Below are 13,119 nucleotides of genomic sequence, written 5' to 3'. Positions count from 1 at the left end.
CCATAATTTATAGGAATGGTTCTTATAATATTATGAGAATGGTTCCCAGACTATCATGAAAAAATTAATTCAAAGTTTGGTAATCACTTCTACAATACACAGAAATATTATTAAATATAAAAACAAAAATTCAAACATTGAAAAAAAAATCGTATTCGGCAAAAACATTAAAATTTGTAACAAAATTTTTTTTTTTTTAATCTCTCCATATCATGAGGGAAATTTCTACATTGTTTAGCATAAAAATTATTTTATGATATGGGTATGGTTCCCATATTGGTATAGGATCTATTCCCATACTATTATGGGAACCATCCCTATAATATTATGGGTACAATTCCTATACCATTATGGGAACTATTCCCATAATGCATAGCAAAAATTCCCATAATTTTCTTTCCGTGTTGAGTTATTTTTTTTTATTTTAATTAATTTTTTTATCGAGAAGTTCCGTGCAAATAAGACAGCCGCGGTACGCATGTCTCGAAAATAATTTTTTTTTTATTTTATACTAAAAATACTTTTCTAAAGAAACGAAGAAAAGTTTTAATATATTAAGTACTTAAAATAGAAGAAAATCCCTCTAATTAGAAAATAAAATAGTCTAATAAATTTTCGAATCCCGGTGATAATTTTTTTTTTAAATGCTAACAAATTATCCGAAAATTATCAAATGAATATTTCTTGACTAAACGTTTTGTTTTTACAAATTAATTTTTAGGTAGCGAAGAAAATGTACTATCATACGAGCCCGTTCAACAAATGACTATACAATACACACGCCCTGTAATAATATTGGGACCGTTAAAAGATCGTATCAACGACGACCTTATTTCTGAATTCCCCGATAAATTTGGAAGCTGTGTACCTCGTAAGTTTTTTTAAATTTATTAAAATTATTATTAATGTTTCAGTAGAAATTTAGTTACGCATCTACTGAAATAACTCACAATGAAATGAGTGTTTAAATGATTCATCGTTATTTTTATATTTCAGACACGACGAGGAGTAAACGAGACTACGAAGTTGATGGCCGAGATTATCATTTCGTTGCGTCGAGAGAACAAATGGAGAAAGACATACAAAATCACTTGTTTATTGAAGCTGGACAGTACAATGACAACCTTTATGGCACTTCTGTAGCTTCTGTACGAGAAGTATCAGAAAAGGTAATTAATAATAATAAATAACAAAATTGCCCTGTGCTAAAAAAAACTCAAAAATTATATGACTAAATATTTTTAAATAAAACATAGTTACAAATAACTATAAATACTATGACTGAAACGTTAATCTTTATCCCAACATCAATCTTACGACAACGCAAATTATTTAAAAATATTTTGAATTTTTTTTTACTAATAATTTTAGGCCATACAAAGTAATTGAAGTTGTCAGCATAAAGTTACAGATATCTAGACATCTTATGATATTTAATATTTTTAGTCTAAAATATTTAGTCATTGAGAATTGAGTTGATCAATTGAAATACTAATAAATAATTGATAATTATTTTTTAAGGGTAAACATTGTATACTGGATGTAAGTGGAAATGCAATTAAGAGGTTGCAAGTTGCTCAACTTTATCCAATTGCCATTTTCATCAAACCCAAATCCGTAGAATCTATTGTGTAAGTAGTATTTATTTACATATAAAATAAGGTCAAAAACCTACCTGTGTAAAAAAAGTTTTCGTTCATAATAAATTTAGATCTGAATTTCATGATGAAACTCAGATCGTGACACAAATATGAGTTTCATCATAAATTTACTTCAATTTTTCATCTAGTAAATCAGTATCAATTTATTATGTCTTTGAATGGGACTAGGGATGACTTCGATAAAAACTTGCCTGAGTTTTTACTGAATTGAACCTTTTGTCAAATTTATCGATTCGAAAATTACCAATAAACTTTTTCTATCAAGTACTTGATTTACGTAAATCAGTTTCGATTGTAAAATTAATTTAGTGAATGAACTTCGGATCACGAGGAACAAAATTTTACTGAGTCAGAATCTTGTCGTCCCACACGGAAAAAGATATATCTGGAAATATATGCCGGCAAAATAGCATACACATGACAATACTAAAGATATAAGCCAGATATATACTATTTTGCCGGGATATATATTTTTTCGTGCGGGAAGATTAAAGTTATTGATACAAGTTCATTATGAAAGTCATATTTGTGTCACGATCTGAGTTTCGAAATGAAATTTAGATCTAAATTCATTATGAATAAAAAATTTGTTACACAGGTAGCACCCGATCAGAGTATCAGTACCCAATCACTTCATATATTTGTATATCTATATGTAGTAAAATTTAGTAAATATAAATATACAAATACATGAGTAGTCGGGTACAAGTTCCCTGATCGGGTACTGGGTCATTTACCTCATATAATTTAAAAAGATATCAAATTAATCGATAAAATAATTAAAATTGTTACAGGGAAATGAACAAAAGAATGACTGAAGACCAAGCGAAGAAAACGTACGAACGTGCGTTAAAAATGGAGCAGGAATTTGGCGAATACTTCACCGGTAAAAATTATAATAACTATTTATCGTTATTAAATAACCGAGCAAAAATAATTATTAATTATTTTTAAAAATAATTTTTCAGCGGTTGTACAAGGAGATACACCCGAGGACATTTACGTAAAAGTAAAGGAAGTTATTGCCGAGCAATCAGGACCGACCATTTGGGTACCATCTCGGGATCAGCAACTGTGACGTCCTGCCCCCAATGCGTCTCAAGGTCCAAATTCATGGACCTTACCACCAAGGCGTACCGAATAATAATAATAATAAGAATATCAACAACAAGAACAACAACAAAAATAATAAAAAAAATTAAATTAATGCAGCTTGACTAATACGCATATACATTATTCAAGTAGCATAAATTTATCCGAGGCGCGTCGAAAAGTGAACAAAAAAATATTAAACGTCTCGCTAATGACATAATAAAAAATATAATAATTGATTTTATATTTTATTTTATTATGATTATCAAAACGGTATTAATTGTTATTATCAAATAACAACAACAAAATATATAATATAATGAAAAAAAAAAAGTTTTTCAGTTCTTACGTAGTTTAGAACTGATAAGATCGGTATTTTATGATCACGCAAATTATAGTTGATAATTACTAATTTAAAAAATAATAATTAATAAAAAAATATTAATTATATTAATTAAAAATAACGAAATCAAATTGACATTCGTTTGTAGTAATTAAAATTATTTTAACAAATTAATTTTTATTGGAACAAAAAAAAATCTAAAGTTATTTAATTAATTATTAGAAATAATTTTAATACACTGACAAATTAAAATAAATTAAAAACGCGCCACATTTAAAAAAATTTAAATTATTCATCTGTACTTAATTCGCAAATTAATTTTAATCAACATTAATGTATTGTTTATGTTTATGTATTGATCGACGTATTTGTTTATAAATTGGCGCTAAATCGTGTGCTTCGAGCGAGATGTTTAGAGATAATTAATTAATTATTAACGTGGAATGGAAAATAGATGAAGAAAAAAAAATGATAATTGTAACTGTGAGATGATAAATCGTACCATGTAACAGATAATAATAAACTGATTGACTAAAAAAATAAGTTAATAAAAAGTTATATAGTATTGCAAAGTCAAGCGCGCAACTTTACGATCTATCCGAGCTCACAAGACAAATCGTTAGTTATTTAGGATAGACGATATATAATGTTTTGTACAGCTAGATGATAAAAATAAACCAGTAATGGGTTACGTGCAACATTATATAGAAAATAATAATAATATAATAATAATAAATTAATTAACGACATAAATAATTAAATATTGTAATTTAAAATGCTACTACTAATTTATTATATAAAATAGTAGTACGGAATAATAATTGTAAATATTTATTATTATATTATTACATAAATAAATAAATGAAAAATATATATATAATAATGCCTGATATATTTCGGAGTGAAAAAAAACGGATGAAGAAAGTATAAGAGGTTTTGAATGTTAATTATTGTAGGCAGTATTTATAAATAATTAAATTTAAATAACATTTCACATCGCGAACTCTATACGCAAGAGATATAAATATATAAAAAATACTATTAATTAATTATTATTATGTATATGTATATGTATAACTTATAATCTTATTAAGTCTTTATTATTAACATTTTAAATTCGAATTGTTGAGTCGCGTACGTTTAACGTCTTCGCGACACTTGACGTCACATCACGGAATATTTTATTATTAATTCGTAATTAAATTTTTTTTTTTTTTCATAATTACTAGTATTAATATTCTCGTGATTTGACTGTTAGTTGCCTTCGCAAATGGAGTTCTGTATTCAATAAACGCGAGATAATTATATGAAAATATAATAATAATTAATTTTAAAGAAACGCGTTTTGATTTTAATTTTTTTTAAAAATGGACTGTACTTATTTTATGTTACGTGTTTTTATTATTTAAGAAAGTAAATGAGAGATGTTAGTTTATGTGTAATAGGCATGATATTATGACAATTGTTTATCAATTTAATTATTAATATTAATATTATTATTGTAATATAATTTTTAAAAAGAGAACAAATATGTAAATGCATGATTTAGTTCGGCCTGAGGGTCTGCGCAGTTAATTCACTGATCATTATCATTAATATTATAATTATTATTATTATTATTATTAAATAATTACTGAAACATTGACACGTTAATATTTGTAATAAAGAATAAAATAAAAATCTCAATAATCTCTAATTAATTTAACTCTAATGAAACTATCACAAGTTAAATTTTTGTAAAATCTAACGATAACTAAAAAAAATTAATGAAATTTTTAAATCTTCGGCGTTAATTATCGTGCAGTGTAACGAATTGATTTACAATTTTTTTTTGTGAGAATAACTGCCGTGGATTTTTGTTGAGGGTTAAATAAATATATGTAATAAGAAGTGCACCGCCGAAATCCACAGGTTGTGCCTGATTATTATTAATTATTAATTAATTTATTAACTGATTCATTATTATGATAATTATTATATTAGATGTCGTAATTTAATTACAGTTGACTTAAGACATCTGTCTCAATGTAAAGGAACATATATATAAGATAAAAAAAATAATAATAATTACGGACACTTATTATTATACATCTCTATAGTCTATTTACTGATAATAATAATGACGACTTATTGAATTATCAATCTCATGTTCACCTTGTTTCATCGTTTTTAAATAGTTAATAAAAGTTTTACCAATTTTAAAACACGACTATATATTTATTTAAATCCTAACTTGAGCTGTCATAATTCAAACTGATGATTCTAATGACTGATTTTTAAAAAAATTAACCGCCGTTTTTCCTACTTGCCGACTTTGTTGATTTCTCAACATCTGTTTAAAATATTGATGAAAGATAGAAAAAAATGAACGAAATTTTTATCGTATTGACCATCCCTGTAGGGAATTTCGAAAATCAATGATCACACCTAGATTCAGATACTATTTAAATTTTTTGTAAGTGTCGTGGCTTTGCTAATTTGCTATCGATTTAACGACCTGGTTAGCATGATTCTAATTTTGGTAAATTTGTATGGAGCATTCGAGAAGAGTAGTTTGTTATTAAAGAAATTGATTTTCTAACATAAAATAATGAAATTAGAATCCTCATTTCGGAATTATGAGAAAAGTTAAAAAAAATCAAGTGGCAATAAACGTGATCTGCTTTATGCGAGATATTTACATCGATCAAATATTATATGATAACAAGCATGCTTAAAGAAAAAGTAAATGCATTTATTGACTCACCACGCCAAGAAAAGCTTCGAATGATCATTCACTTGACTGAAACAAAAAAATCAAAATTTATAAATTAAACTCCTTCAGCATCGATTAATTCTATCAATAATTATGGTTGGTTGGTTCAATGATTACCTTGGCGGACGATAGCTCAGCAAATACAGCAGCACCAGGATCAGAAGGCTAACAGCATATCTAGAAGTACTCGATCAACTCCAGCAGTATCACCACTCACTTCACTACACACTTAATTTACTCAAAACTACCACTAATTAGCACAATTACACTCTTCACTTCACTACACTTTTTATTTACTCACCACTATCACTAGACAACACAATTTAAATATTTAAATGCTAGAAAGACTCGACCATCACCAACACTATCACCACTCACTTCACTACACTTTTTATTTACTCACCACTATCACCGATAATTAAATATTGAAAAGACTCGATTATCACCAACAAAATCATAACGCACTTCACTGCACTTTTTATTCACTCACAACTTTTACTAAATGACACTTTTTAACAATCACACCCACAGAAATAAGTTAAACTACCGAAATATAATTTTTTTTAATCACTTGTAAAACTTTTTCAAACTTTTGCCGCCAACGAAATAACCCAAGCTTCCATCGTCATCTAAATAAACCATTTTACCCATTTTCTTGCTAAAATTTACTACGATAACGACTACTCGAATTATTTATATCAGTTTGAAGCAAAAATGAAGCAAAATAATATTCAACCATCGCGATTTCATGATTTATAATTAAGTACAGGATTCTACATGTGTATTTTTTAAATTTAAATAAAGCTCAAACACGAGTCTAAGAAAAAATTATTTTTGGTTATTTTAAAAACTAATCTCTCCGTTTAATAAAAATTAAATATTTGAAAGCTAACCGAAATTTCATCGATTCGAGTCGAGTGATTAAAAAAATTACGAACAATTCAAAAATTCAAATTAATCCATTTAAATTCCGTATCGATTATAACGATTCGACTCGAACACGATTCGCACATCTCTAATTATCAGTTACAACACGAAATTTTATATAAATTTTTTCTATTACATAAAAGAAATATTTTACTATCGATAATCGAACTAAAACAAGTAGATTTAAATTATTAAAAGTACGAATTACCTGAATTTGCACTGATTCGACTCAAGGAACAACGACTCTGGCTAAGTACGAATGGCAATGAAAGGAAATATTTTATTGGCAATTTAAAACCGCGATTTATGACAATTTATATAAGTTTATATTTGTAGACCTGACTTTAATCATATGAATAATAATTTAGTATTTATTAATCACAATTAACTATTAAAAAACGTAAATTAATACCGAATACTTACCGGAGCTTCATCCTGCTTGGGTTATTTGCTAACGACTCGTATCAACTTAACTCAGCTCGAGCCGTTGGCTCTCAAGTGGCGCTGCGCGCAACTTCCAGAACAGTTTGAATTGAAACACAAGCGGGCTTGTAAGCGACCAATAGCTGACGCGTATTTTCTCCCAACGACGCACTGCGCATCTCAGCGCGTCAGCAAGCCGTTGCTACTCACTCTGTGCCTACAAGCTTTGTCTCTTAGTCGAAATAGCTCCAGCTCTTAGGTAATTTATACTCTTTTAATTAATATTTATTAATTTTTTTGAATTCACCCGGTGAAATAAAATATATCTTTAATTAAAAAACACAAATTTATATAAAATATCTCATTAAAAATGATAATAATCCTGATAGTACATTTTGGCGTTCGTCAGTATGTCCAAGCTGTAGAATCCTGTGCTTAATTATAAATCATGAACTTGCGATGATTGTATATTAATTTAGCTTCATTTTTGCTTTAAACTGATATAAATAATTCGAGTAGTCGTTATTGTAGTAGATTTTAGCAAATAAATGGGTAAAATGGTTTATATAGATGACGATGGAGGCTTGGGTTATTTCGTTGGCGGCAAAAGTTTGAAAAAGTTTTACTAGTAATTAAAAAAAATTATATTTCGGTAGTTTAATTTATTTCTGTGGGTGTGATTATTAAAAAGTGTTATTTAGTAAAAGTTGTGAGTGGATAAAAAGTGCAGTGAAGTGAGTTATGATTTTGTTGGTGATAATCGAGTCTTTTCAATATTTAATTATCGGTGATAGTGGTGAGTAAATAAAAAGTGTAGTGAAGTGAGTGGTGATAGTGTTGGTGATGGTCGAGTCTTTCTAGCATTTAAATATTTAAATTGTGTTGTCTAGTGATAGTGGTGAGTAAATAAAAAGTGTAGTGAAGTGAGGAGGGTAATTGTGCTAATTAGTGGTAGTTTTGAGTAAATTAAGTGAGTAGTGAAGTGAGTGGTGATATTGCTGGAGATGATCGAGTACTTCTAGATATGCTGTTAGCCTCCTGATCCTGGTGCTGCTGTATTTGCTGAGCTATCGTCCGCCAAGGTAATCATTGAACCAACCAACCATAATTATTGATAGAATTAATCGATGCAAAAGGAGTTTAATTTATAAATTTTGATTTTTTTGTTTCAGTCAAGTGAATGATCATTCGAAGCTTTTCTTGGCGTGGTGAGTCAATAAATGCATTTACTTTTTATTAAAGCATGCTTGTTATCATATAATATTTGTTCGATGTAAATATCTCGCATTAAGCAGATCACGTTTATTGCCACTTGATTTTTCTTTGACTTTTCTCACAATTCCGAAATGAGGAATCTAATTTTATCGGTTCATGTTAGAAAATCAATTTCTTTAATAACAAACTACTCTTCTTGAATACTTCGTACAAATTTACTAAAATTAGAAACGTGCTAACCAGGTCGTTAAATCGGTAGCAAATTAGCAAAGCCACGACACTTACAAAACATTTAAATAGTATGTGAATCTAGGTGTGATCATTGATTTCCGAAGTTCCGTACAGAAAAATGGTCAATAGGAGAAAAATTTCGTTCATTTTTTTCGATCTTTCATCAATATTTTAAACAAATGTTGAGAAATCAACAAAGTAGGGAAAACGTCGGTTAATGTTAGAAAATCAATTTCCATATTAACAAACTACTCTTCTTGCATACTTTGTACAAATTTACCAAAATTAGAATCGTGCTAACCAGATCGTTAAATCAGTAGCAAATCAGCTAGACCAGGGCACTCTCCTCAATCTATAGTAAGGGCTAAAACGTAAAATTTGCTAGTTGAATTCGCGACTTGAGGTTTCCAATTTTCAACCAAACAAAATAATAATACTCGAACTATTTAAATTACAAGTTACCCTCTAAATATTTTGTAAAAAATTAACCAGAAACATATAAAATCAAAGAAATTTGCATTATTAAATAAAAAAAAGGGGATCATGGAATTAATCACTAATCTATCTTCCAAAACCAAATTAATAGTCAATAAAACAGAAGCTTCAATTGTATTTTGTTTTAATTTTTTCCTTTTTTTACAAATCACAGAAAATCTCTACTTTGTATTTGTTTCTTTGCATCAATACATTTATTATTAATTTACTTTATTTATTTTCTTCTGAACAAAATTCATGAAATAAAATATATATATGTATATATATTTGTATTTCTATTTTTACTTTTCTTTTAGTTATATTTTTTTTTTTTTGTAATATATAATACCTTTGTATTGTATTTTTTATATTTATTTGAAGCAGTAGCATTAACACATTTAGAAGTTTATTTATTATTTATTTTTTTTTTGTATAGTTATTATAATTATTATTTATTTATTTATAATTATAATTATCTGACTGTTCTATAAAGATCAGGAAATTTAATTATCAATTAATTTCTAAGAAAAAATTTACATCAATATCTATGATACTTTACAGTAGATTAAAAAAGCGAATTATTAATCGCGTGATAGTCAATATATTTTATTTAATAATAATATTTTTATTTATTATTTATTATTTATAATAATAATATTTACAGTATAATAGCAACTCTGCAAATTTTGTTCAGTGCATCACATATAACTACAATTTAAAATTATTATTATTATATAAATTAATTATAATAAATTCTACAATAGCTGATTAATATTAACGCGTAAAATTAATAATTACAATTAAAAATACATACAGTACATACACATATTCTTATAATTTGTCAATTTATTTAAACTTTATCAATTTTTATTATTTTAAATGGAACGTTTTATTTTTATTATATTTTTAATTTATGTTTATTATTTTTATTTATTTAATTAATCGCAAAATATTTTGATATTTACAGTAAGCTAATAAATTCACAATTAAATAATAAAAATCTCATGATGTACTGCATTGTTATCTACTTATATATATTTTTATTAATATCGGAAGATAATTATAATTATAATTAACTATACAATTAAATTAATTACAAAAAAAAAATACATACACAATAGACCCACGTCGACATTTAATTATTTTTTTTCGTCGTTCATTTGCGTTGTTAATAATTATCTTTACGAGTTTATCAATGTATAAACTATTGGTTTATTACAATTATAATTAATTCATTTTTTTTTTTATTTTATTTTTTTTTTACATAAAGATTTCCCTGAGACTGATTATAACGATTGAAAATTTTAATTTATTTACTTTTGTCTGAAAAATTTAACGTTCCTGAAGTTAGCAGTCAATTAAAAATTTTTTGATTTTTTTTGACCAATTAAATTTGAAGAAAAAAATAAACTAAAAAAAATAGTTGCCGAAGTGAGAAATTTTTCGATCGTAAAGCACTCTCTGATGCTTCGCATCATGAGTCGTGCAATATGCACATGTAGAAAATTTAAAAGACTATAAGTGCAATTTTTTGAAATATTTTTTTTTTTATAATATCTCGCTTAAAAAAAATCCAAAAATTATTAGACGTCGGCTAACTTCAGTAACATAAAAATTTACAGTTTTACGACAACTTTGATAAGCTTGCAAATCACTCATACAATTACACTGAAAACATTTTTGTCTATTATATTAATTTACAAAAAAAAAATACGGAGTCTTAAACATAAATTTCATTGCAAAAAAAATCGATAAGTACATAAAAATTTAATTCAATTTACCGAAGGATTTAATTATCAATAAATGTAATAAAGTCAATTTTTTAACGATAACGCAGCAAATAATGCAAATTAATTATTTAAAAACGTTAATTATACGAGCATCAATAAATTCATTAACACTTAATCAATTTTTAGTTTTAATACAAGCAATTTAATACGCTATTGCACGATCTAAATAAACAATCAATAATTACAAATAATTAAAAATAACAAATGACAATAATTAGTTAAAATAAACGGTAATTAAACTACAGTAACAATTAAAAATGAATAAACTAACGAAATTTAATTATAAAAGAGTATTGTAAACAGAGAAAAAATTATAGTTGGTGATAAATTAATTACATATTATTATTATTTCATTTTTAATAATTGTAAAATTGCACTTGCCAACTGTTAAATGCCTCGTTGCACCAAAAAAAAAAGGAAAAAAATTATATACATTTGCAATATATAACTAATATAAACCGTATCCACGAAAAATAATTACAAATAGTAGTAATAATAATTATTGGTAACATTTTATTTATCATAGTAGTATATCTCATTGATAAAATAATTATTGGCTTACGTGAGACGTTAACAAAAAGTTTTTACTCCACGTGATTTTAAGTATTAAGTAACTTTTTATTATTATTTACTAACATTGCCCCATTTACGTCACTATTTGTTAATAATTATTAATATTTATATTCATTTAAAAGATAAATCACGTTATGTCTATTTATAACTTAACTTTTTTATATTTTTATAACGACTCAAGTTTCCCTATATTGTCGTAGCGGCAGTTTATATATCTAATAAAAAAGCGTTAAATTAAAATTATTCAGCTGCCGAGGCATTATATTTATAAATTTATATTTATATTATTTTCTATTATAATATTTATCAATTAATTAAAATTACATTTTTTTTATTCAATAAATATTCTAATATAATGTCACAGGTCGCTGCTTTATTTTATTTTTTATTTACTAATTAATAAATTACTCAATTAACGTCTGAATCAAAATTGCACCTTTATTACTTTTTTTATGCACCATTTGCACTATCAGTCATTAATATAAACAAAAAAAAATCAATAGAAATAAAATAATTATTTTTATTTACTAGAAATTTTTTTTCATTTTATTTTTAAAGATTCAGATAAATTTTATCACGTGTAACTGAGTTAATTAATATATTAATTAGTAAAAAAAAAAAGCAAAAAAATGAACTGAAGTATAAACTTCAATTAATATTTTTTTATTTTTTTCGTAAACGTTCACGTTTTGTCGTTACTTTGGAAGGAGATTTAATCTCATTTGTTTTTTTATTATTGTTATCATTATTGGTAATTGATGTTGATGGTATCTGAAGAGTTGCGGACGTATTACTACAGCTATCACTATTATTATTACTATTATTATTAATATTATTACTAATGCAACTCTTCAGATTATCCTCTTGTCACCTCAAGTTAATAAGAACCCGTTCGACATTCAACAGTGATTTAACTTTGTCGTTGTACTTAATGAGGGTTACTTTAGAACCGCGAACATTAATGCGCTCACCGGAATTTAATAAATGACAACAGCGTGATTGTTCGAGAAAATCTGTTAATTTAAATTCTCTCATGACACTGCGATGAGCTATCGCCGGTGGTCCAGTTGCTTTTGGATTTATTTGACGCAATAATGCATCGCGACTTTTTAATTTTGATGCGGCCATTAGATCTTGCAGTAGTACCCATTTGTCAGGATCATTTGCAATTGTAAATAGGACTGGTAAATTAACGTCACTAACTTCCATTTCTATTTCGTCAATCTCGGATTCTGCTGAATCTATTGGGGGATCTTCCAATGGATTATAACCAGTCTCCTCGGGATCTGTTGGCAAATGATTAATAAATTAATAATACTAATAAAAATAAACAGTAAAAAATCGGGAGTCAATTCAAAGTGATTACGGATTTTATTTGAATCCGAATTCACTTGGAGTTTTGGAGTTTTGAAAAAAATCACTCCGCATAGGGAGTAAATAGGGAGCATTCACTCCAATTCGGAGTTTTAATATTTAAATAAACTCTCCGGTAGCATGACTTGTAATCCGCGGATAAAATATCAGCAGACATTTTATCCGATAGACAAAATATCCCCGGACTAAATATTCAAGAGACAAAATATCCTGTCGATAAATCTTATTCAGAAAAATATATTTTAAGTGAAAAAATAATTC

At 26.6% G+C, this 13,119-nt stretch overlaps 2 protein-coding genes across 21 annotated transcripts in view; one reads left to right on the top strand and one right to left on the bottom strand.

Moving 5' to 3' along the window:
- The window catches only part of LOC130675935 (disks large 1 tumor suppressor protein), a 251,336-nt gene extending 246,551 nt beyond the window's left edge, over nucleotides 1-4,785 (top strand). For all 19 annotated transcript variants that reach the window (XM_057481858.1, XM_057481857.1, XM_057481864.1 and 16 more), the window contains 5 exons: nucleotides 722-871; nucleotides 997-1,169; nucleotides 1,522-1,631; nucleotides 2,456-2,547; nucleotides 2,630-4,785. In XM_057481858.1, the coding sequence (XP_057337841.1) occupies nucleotides 722-871; nucleotides 997-1,169; nucleotides 1,522-1,631; nucleotides 2,456-2,547; nucleotides 2,630-2,739 (635 nt within the window). In that variant the 3' untranslated portion in view covers nucleotides 2,740-4,785. The remainder of the gene's footprint in view (nucleotides 1-721; nucleotides 872-996; nucleotides 1,170-1,521; nucleotides 1,632-2,455; nucleotides 2,548-2,629) is intronic.
- Nucleotides 4,786-9,249: 4,464 nt separating this feature from the next.
- The window catches only part of LOC130676453 (serine-rich adhesin for platelets-like), a 123,797-nt gene continuing 119,927 nt past the window's right edge, over nucleotides 9,250-13,119 (bottom strand). For both annotated transcript variants that reach the window (XM_057482663.1, XM_057482664.1), the window contains exon 11: nucleotides 9,250-12,770. In XM_057482663.1, the coding sequence (XP_057338646.1) occupies nucleotides 12,352-12,770 (419 nt within the window). In that variant the 3' untranslated portion in view covers nucleotides 9,250-12,351. The remainder of the gene's footprint in view (nucleotides 12,771-13,119) is intronic.

This window comes from Microplitis mediator, chromosome 10 (genome assembly GCF_029852145.1).
Source record: "Microplitis mediator isolate UGA2020A chromosome 10, iyMicMedi2.1, whole genome shotgun sequence".
Classification (NCBI taxonomy): Eukaryota; Metazoa; Arthropoda; class Insecta; order Hymenoptera; family Braconidae; genus Microplitis; species Microplitis mediator.
Note: the sequence above shows the minus strand (reverse complement) of the source record. Positions and strands in the feature narration are given on the sequence as shown.